At 41.4% G+C, this 8,946-nt stretch overlaps 1 protein-coding gene across 1 annotated transcript in view; it reads right to left on the bottom strand.

Moving 5' to 3' along the window:
* Positions 1-813: 813 nt before the first annotated feature.
* Positions 814-8,946, bottom strand: part of VOPP1 (VOPP1 WW domain binding protein) — a 48,817-nt gene continuing 40,684 nt past the window's right edge. Inside the window, exons 3-5 of the mRNA XM_083706434.1 lie at positions 6,986-7,063; positions 5,429-5,565; positions 814-4,646 (exon numbers count right to left, since the gene is read on the bottom strand). Of these exons, the coding sequence (XP_083562560.1) occupies positions 4,465-4,646; positions 5,429-5,565; positions 6,986-7,063 (397 nt within the window). The 3' untranslated portion in view covers positions 814-4,464. The remainder of the gene's footprint in view (positions 4,647-5,428; positions 5,566-6,985; positions 7,064-8,946) is intronic.

Below are 8,946 nucleotides of genomic sequence, written 5' to 3'. Positions count from 1 at the left end.
AAAAAACTGAAAATATTTGGGGGGAAACATGCAAGTAGTCAACAAGTGACTCATACATTTAATCACAACTTCACTTATTTTTATGCAATTGAGTACCAAACACTTTCACCAGACCAGCAGTCTGGCTTCATTCAAAGAGGTAGTATGATCCACTATCAGTAACATGAAAAACCACATTTTAGATTTTTTTTTTTTACTTTGTGTTAAGTTGGATTTCAATGTACAACATCAGAGGTGATGGTCAAAGTGGGTTCTATCCAAGGTTAAAAAACAAATTGTCAGTTCTCAAGACACACTGAATTGTTATGGGAAGGGATTACGAGAGTCAGTGCTTTTTTCTGGGGGTACACAAGGGTGCGCAGTGCCAGCACCACTTTTTTCTAGAAGAAAAGCACTGGTTAAAAGTGTGGCACTCACTGCAACAACTTCATTGTGAGTAGGGACACTTTTTTTTTTTAAAGAAGAGTTGTTGAACAACATCTGATGAGCACAATATTGGCTATACTTAGTTTAATGCTTACAGCATATTTTCTTTTTCTTTTATTTAGAAATTGGCACTGTTACTAGATCCATCGAAGACATGTTTGGAGTAATATAAAGCAGCCATTTTCAATTTTCAATTTTCAATTAAAGGTTCGATCTGAGAAGCTGTGTATTGTGTGTTCAAGTGATCTGCATGGGCCACATGTGCAAATGAAAGGTGAAGCTTACACATTACTCCAGTTCAGTCTGAGTAGCACTGAAAGCTGATTTCATCTAGAATTTAGTATTTACTGCACACACCTAAACAAATTTACCTTGATGCAAATCACCCAAAGTTCACGTTATTTATTATTATTATTTATTAAATTTGTATACCGCTGTTCAACCAAAGATCACAGGGCGGTTCAGAACATAAAAATGAGAACACAAAATACATAATAAAAACAGATACAAAAACTAAGCAATAACCCCTCTCCATATCCTAGTTTATGTCTTTAAGATTACAGCCTTAGGGCCATTTCACATTACATGTGTCAGACAATTCTGCCTTTTTTGTGAATGCTCCTGTAGAAGTGTCTGCAATGACACGTTCAGTACACACACTTTCTAGATTTGTAGGTACACACTTAAATAGCCTAGGTATACATCTAAGAATCTAATCTGTTAACAGTCTTTAATTTCATAGAACCAGAGAGTTGGAATGGATCCAAAGGGTCATCTAGTCAACCCCCTGTAATGCAGGAATCTCAACTGAAGCATCCATGTCAGATGGCCATCCAACCTCTGCTTAAAAACCTCCAGGGAAGGAGAGTCACAACCTCCTGAGGAGCCCATCCCACAGTCAAACAGCTCTTACTGTCAGAATCTTATTTCTAGTAACTTGAGGCCATTGGTTTGAGTCCTACCCTCCAGAGCAGGAGAAAACAAGCTTGCTCCATCGTCCACGTGACAGCCCTTAAGACATATGAAGATGGCTATCATATCTCCTCTCAGCCTTCTCTTTTCCAGGCTACACATACCCAGCTCCTTCAACCATTCCTCATAAGGCTTGGTTTCCAGACCCTTAATCATCTTGGCTGCCCTTCTCTGCACACCTTCCAGCTTGTCAACATCCTCCTTAAATTGTGGTGCCCAGAACTGGAGACAGTATTTCAGGTGTGACCTGACCAAGAAGAATAGAGTGGTACCATTACTTCTCTTGATCTAGACACTACATTTCTGTTGATGCATCTGAAAATAGCACTAGTTGGGGGGGGGGGTGGCTGCTGCTGCTGCATCACACTCATGTTAAGCTTGTGGTCCACCTAGATCCTTTACACATGAACTGCTAGTAAGCCAGGTGTCCCTATCTTATATCTGTGCATCTGGTACTTCCTGCCTAAGTGCAGAACCTATTGAAATTCATTTTGTTAGTTTGGGTCCCGTTCTCCAAGCTGTTAAGGTTATTCAGAATCCCAATTCTGTCTTCTGTGGCATTAGCTACCCCTCCTAATTTGGTGTCATCTGGAAATTTGATGAGCATCCCCTCAGTTCCTTCATCCAAGTCATCCAAGACATTGAACAATGGGCCCAGGACAGAACCCTGCAGCACCCCACTTGTCACTTTTTTTTAGGATGACAAGAATTCCTATCCCGCTTGGACTCCTTTCTCTTTGAGCATTTCTGACCATGTGATCAAACCCAGGAGCTCCTTCAGCTTTTCGAAATTGGCCTTCTTAAAGTCCAGAGTGTGTGTCCAACTACACCCAGTTTTCCCTTGCCTTTGTATCATGAAACACAGGGGGACATAATCACTTCCTTCCAAGTTTCCAAGTGCTTCCACTTTGTTGATCAGTTCCTCCCTGTTGGTGAGGACCAGGTCCAAAATAGATGACCCCCTTGTTGCTTCTTCCGCCTTCTGGGAAATGAAATTGCCAGTGAGACAATTCAAAATTTAAATCTTCAAAATGTATTTGTTTGATTACTGCACAACACTAGAACTCATTCAAGGTTCTGAGTATATTAAACCAAAGTTTGTTTCAAATATTGCTTTCGTAATATTGCCCATTATAGCTCAGTCAGAAGCGTATGAGACTCTTAATCTCAGGGTTGTGGATTTGAGTCCCATGTTGGGCAAAAAGTTCCTGCATTGCAGGAGGTAGGACTAGATGACCCTTGTAGAACCTTCCAACTCTATGATTCTATGATCACATTCAATAATAACTGTAAGACATTTTTCTAAGACAGAGAAAAGCCCACCCCTCAAGTCCCTTAGACATAATTGCATACTGATTCCCACTTTCCCTTAAACTGAAGACTGGGGTTCATTGTTGTGGCATGTGCCTACACCTGGGGTCTCCGCCCAATACTTTGGTGTGTCGCCTGAGGGGCCTGGTTGATACAGCAGGTGAAGGAGGAGAGTGAACAAAAGTGGGTGACGCATATGGGAGAAACAGTCACTGCCTGGCCTCCCAGTTCAGGAGCGGAAACAAAGCAATGGGGAAATCTGCAACCTGGCCACCCTAAGCAAGGTCTCATCTGCTCTGCAATTACAACATACCAAGAGGCTGAGAAGCAAGTGCAGGTGGAATCTTTGTAATCCAAACCCAGAAGGGCATAACAATGGAAGACAAATGAAGGACATTTATCGCAAGCAGAAACTATGGAAGATTCCAGTATTCTTTTTTAAATAATAATAATAAGCACACCATGATATGGAATGAATCTGTTGTTTTCTAGTGGTCTTAATTTCTACATCATTTCTTCATCATATCCTGGAAAACTGCAATCATTCCCTAGTATTTGGTAACTCTTACATCTCCTATGAAGTTCATTTTGAATAAATCAGTCACCACGTCAAAAACAATGAGTAAAGGTCACCTTGAAGCAACTTTACCATGTTAAAAATGAAAGACTCAGGCCCCAGAGGAATGCGGAGAAAGAATACTAAACGTCCAACTATTACCCATGGGTCATCTGACACATCACACAAAAAAAGGCAAAAACACCAAGTGTATACTCAGCAGGCTACTGCAACCAATCCTGGAGCTCTGCTGAGTGTATTTGTGCCCTTCACATCTGTCACACATTTTCAGATGCATACAATGAATATCTTCAGTGTACGCCTAAATAATGTCATGCAAAGGGGCCCAAAGTCAATAGGAAAACTCTGATTCAAAGACTACCCATTTTATTTTATGAAGTCTCTTTAGAGAATAAATATTTTCTAGGCAATCGGTTTTTTTGTTGCTAGACCTCTGCTTATCATTGTTGGCGCTGAACCTTTTTACCTTCCACACAATTGCTATGATATTCACACCATCAACAGTACATCACAATTTTAGTTCTTGGCAGAAAGACACTCCTTTCCTCCCAAAAACAACTGTCAGCAAAAAATAAAGGGAGCCAGATTTAAGATGCTAGGGTTGGGCCACAGGCAGAGCTGCTATAATCCTGTTCCACCCAGTGTTTGTTCAAGTGAAGCAGGGCAACGGATCTTTTCCCGTCCTGGAACCATTTCCCACACTTTATCTTACCATAGTTCCTTGGAGTCGGCATGATCCAGTCGCTTCCTTGATTAACAAACACCACTCATCTCACAAAGACCACTTGCTTCTGCTATTACCTCCTGTCCTGTGATCCTGGTTTCCCATATTTAAAATACAAGTGACTCCAAGGTTTTTAGGCTGGTATACATTGTTTTGTGCTTATTACCATACTGTGCTGCATCAATATGTTAATACATGTCTTAAAATCACAAAGACCATTTTTTTAAAGTGTATGGGATTTAAATATAGGCTTCCAATAAAAAGCACTATAAAAACTTCCATTTTTGCTTTGAAGACATCAGAAAAGAAATACCCCTGGGGCTGCACATCCATCAGTGTCCAAACAGTGCTAACTAGGAGGAGAGCAAAGGTCAACAGAGCACTAGCAAGTCTTCTGCTGCTCCCAAGCCTGCTCTCTTCTGCCCAAGTCACTGTTCACTGCAGAGAAGAGAGGTTAAGTGGAGGATTTCACCGCCTGCTCGTATGGTGGTGGTGGGGTATTACAGTAAGAAGGGAGAGGAGGGTAAACTGGGTTCACTTGTGGGGACTTGGGTTGGACATGGTAAGTCATAGCCATGGGGTTCATCATAGCTCCTTCTGGGTCTGTGTAGTATGCCATCCCTGGCTGCTGGGCTCCTAAAAGTGGGAGACACAAAAGAGTAATGCTGGGCATTGGTCTGTGTTGTCAATATTTGAAAGGAGTCACAGATGATTTTCAAGGCACCAACTTGTACACTTCAAATAAATCTCTTTCTTTATCTATAATACATATGTATTATATGTACACACACACACAAATGGGTGGACCCCTGCTTGCTCCACTCTCTAACCCCCTTGATATTCCCCCACAGTAAACCCACAGAGCTCCCCCCTCCCTGCCCCAGTGCAAATACTAAGCTTGCTATTCACCTTCCCAGTCCTATACTTGGAGGGCATTCTTGAAACCCCCCACCCTGGATCACTCAAGCCAAAGATGGGGTGGGGAGCTTGTGCATCTTTACTCCTGATGCAATTCATTTCTATCATTTTCAAAATTTAACGTCATCCAGCAATAAGGGGCCACTTAATAATTTCTATTCGTTCTAATTGTTACATAGGAACAGTTCAGTACTTGCTGTTCTCTTCCATATTTCCTGCCACAGGAAGCAGCCGGCACAGGGAAAGAGAAAAACCAGCAGGAGAGAATTATAAAGTATAATGCAGTTTTAAGTGATCACTTGGCCAAACACATACAGGCGACTTCCTGGTTTTCAGCATTCAGCAATGGCTATAGAATAAGTTACTCACTGGTCTGCCTAGATAAATGCTTGCATGCTAAGCTTCTGGTTATATTATCCTCAGATCAACCACAACAGTAGTCTGTGGCCAATAATTATTGTCTCACATAGCAGTACTAGTAGCAGGATGCAATTTCTGACCTGCTGCAGAGGGGTTAGGTGGCCGGGTATACGACACGTTGTATGTTGTTTCATCAACCAGCGGTGGAGGATACATCCGCCTTCGGATAAAAAACCCCGCCCCACAACAGAACAAAACTCCCATCATCAGAAGGAACCTGATCAAAGGGGAAGGAGAGAAGGAACAAATTTAACCAGTGTTTGCACAATTTGTAAAAACCCTAAACATTTACTCAGTAGTTAATTGCAGATCCAAGTTTTTTGTTTTTTATTATTTTTTATTATTACTTATTATTATTATTTACCCACCCCTCATCCTAAAGTCTCAGGGTAGATTGTGGCAATGAAAACACAGCATTAAAAACAAACTAAATCAACTTACAATCACAGAAAGAAGGTGGGTCCTAAAAAATATACCTCTCATGTGTCAAAGGTCAGGGTAAAGAGGGGCATCTTTGGCATTCACTGAAAATGGTATAGTGGAGTTGATAGATGCATCTCTGTGGGGAGGGGTCTTCCACCACCTAGGGACTACCACAGAGAAGGCCCTCCCACAACTTCTTGGGGGGCAGAACTATAAAGAGGTCCCTCTCTGCCAAGCTTGACTCCCAATAGGGTCTGTAGGGAAGCAAGCAGTCTATGTAGGGCTTTAAACACTGATGTGAGAACCGTGAATTGGGCCCAGATATATTTTGTGGCCAACAGAAGCCTTTTTTTCAAGGCTACCTGAAGAATAGGGAGTGTTTTTTTTGGGGGGGGTCACACCTGTGGAGAGATGATGATCATTGACATAAAAAACACCCCTAGATCACATGGGTCTGAAAGAACCCTTAGATCACCTACTTTAGGTAATGGGTGGTGTGGAGCCCCAGCTGGGGAGGAAAAGATTAATTATTTCCTGTCTAGCTGTGACTGCCTTCCCTACTGGCAAAAACATCCCTGTGCATGATATGTTCAAATAATAAATCAGTCTATTCATTCTATGATACTTTCCCTCATCAAGTGTTATTATTATTATTAGCAGTAGTGGTAGTAGTAGTTAATTAGTTAGTTAGTTAGTTAGTTAGTTAGTCTATACCTTGCTTTCCCCCTGACAGGGACACAAGGCAGCTTATAGATAAAAGTAATTGCTGACGATCTCCAGCAGAGAGACCCACCACACTTGCCCTGAACCTCAGTTCCCAGGATTCTCAAGGGGAACCCAATTATTGTTACATTCAAATTAAAACTGATATAAATTTGTAGTGTAGATATAGCCTTAGAGCAGGGGTCAGCAAACTTTTTCAGCTGGGGGCCGGTCCACTGTCCCTCAAACCTTGTGGGGGGCCAAACAATATTTTTTTTTGGGGGGGGAGAATGAATTCCTCTGCCCACAAATAACCCAGAGATGCATTTTAAATAAAAGGACACATTCTACTCATGTAAAAACACGCTGATTCCCAGACCATCTGTGGGCTGGATTTAGAAGGCGATTGGGCCAGATCTGCCTACTCCGGGCCTTAGGTTGCCTACCCATGCCTTAGAGAATCCAATCAGAAGATGCAACCCTAAACTTATCAATAGTTATCACTGCCTTACCAAAAATACCATAGTCGCTGGATAGACAAAGTCCTTATGCAGCATCTTGAACCACAGCAATCTTCATAGGAGCGGCATCTGCATAAGAATACATAAGAAGAGGACATTTGGAGATTGCAAAGCAAAGAAGCAGCCTGGCAGAATAAGGCACTGACAGGAAAGGAAAACCTCAGTGGGCTAAGATTCTGTCAAGCCTCATGGTTTTAGCTGTCAACACATTAGCTGAAGAACAGACGTGGAAGATGCAACAATTCCAATGCAGAGAGATCTAAGAATGTCATTTGTGACATTGTACATCTGGAGGCTGTACCGTAGCTGTACCGTGTTGCTATGGTTGCACAAGACACAGCTGGGCTGGGATGCTCCCTTGAGGCTTGAGAGCAATGCTAATTTGCGCTGGTAAAGAAGCCAACATTGCTAATGCCCTACAATTGTAGTCACTAATACAGAGAAGTCCTCAGCTCTGGATGCAACTGATTTTTATTTCAATCATATTCATGGTGTTCCACTTGGGATTCTCCGGGAGATAAAAAGAAACACACCCACAGATTTGAATTAATTTCCTATACGTAGTTTCTAAAACAGGAGGTGACTCTGGGGTAGTTCTCACACACGATTGCAACATCAAGCAGATACTTGTATGCGAATACAGGTCAACCAAAAGAAAAATGAAAAGGTATAGACTCTGAAAGGTTAAAAACACCAGAAACAACAACTAATGGAAATATTTACAAAATCAGATCAATGTTAATAATATGCAAATATTCAGTTGTATATTGTAACGTATTTTAACGGACTGTACTATAAATGACTATACCAGCTAGTCACAAAATGCCTGCATGAAAAACCTTATTTAATTTGATATACTGCCAAACAGCAAATAAAACTGGAAATCCACACAATTTAAAGATGGCTGAACTCAGTCATGGCTGACAGATAACTGGACCCATTTTCACAAAGCTCTTCACCAGGAGTCAAAGTAAAAAGAAACTTCAATTCTGGTTGTTTAACATATCCTGCCTTTTAACAGGATTGAAGGCAGCTAGGAAATGTCCATGAATCAAATGCAGTAAAAGAAGCAACACTTTCTTTGGAGGGAAATCAAAGAAACAGGAAAGAAAACAAGGTAAGTGAAAAGGAAAGCTGTGCAGCACTGAAGTGGTGTCATCCTGAGGACTCATATTTCTTTGACTTAGTACTTTATTTTTCACATTTCTATCCTACCTTTCTACTACAATGTTCAAGAGCAACTTTAGTAGAGATTTGAAATGTATTTTAATTTGTGGGAAGAGAGTGCTAAGAATTAAGGTCTGACCTGTTGTTAGGAAGTGTTTTGCAAGACCAATTTACATCACTTAAAGTCTGGTGCAGAGGCCTGCTTCACACTGTAAGCATATATGGTACAAAAGAACCACGTTTAGAAAGACATGTATCATACAGGTACACAAATTTGAAAGCCAACGTTGGCTGCAGCTCCTTGCCATGAGCAAATTCTTCATTGTGAACGCTGGTGAGCTGCCACACAATTTGTGGAATGGCATTAAGACGTTCTAGTCCTACAAATAACTGGAACAGATGGAGAACAATGAATGTTTCAGCAATGATTACACCATATTCTTGTGTGAGCATTGCAGGGATATTATTCCAGAAAATAAACAAACAAATGCACACAAAGATCTGGTTCTGTATGCAAGTATAATCAGGCTATGGTCAATCCAGAAGTTTAGTATTTTCTTTCAACCACAGGAACCCCTTCTGTTCCTGATGTGAGCTCTGAAGCCTTAGTACCACACTAGACTGGATCCCAGCCTGTTCATAAGGTGCCAGCCAGTTCAAGCCCCAGAATCCCTGACACAAGGCTAGTTTAAAAAGCATCTGTTCATGGAATTTACATGCAGCCGCTGGGAGAGATCATCAGGAGGTTTGGGCTGGGTGTTCATCAGTATGCGGATGATACCCAG

Source organism: Podarcis gaigeae (genome assembly GCF_964106915.1).
Source record: "Podarcis gaigeae genome assembly, chromosome: 12".
NCBI classification, from domain to species: Eukaryota; Metazoa; Chordata; class Lepidosauria; order Squamata; family Lacertidae; genus Podarcis; species Podarcis gaigeae.
The sequence above is the reverse complement of the archived record's forward strand: the minus strand, read 5'-3'. Positions and strand labels throughout refer to the sequence as shown.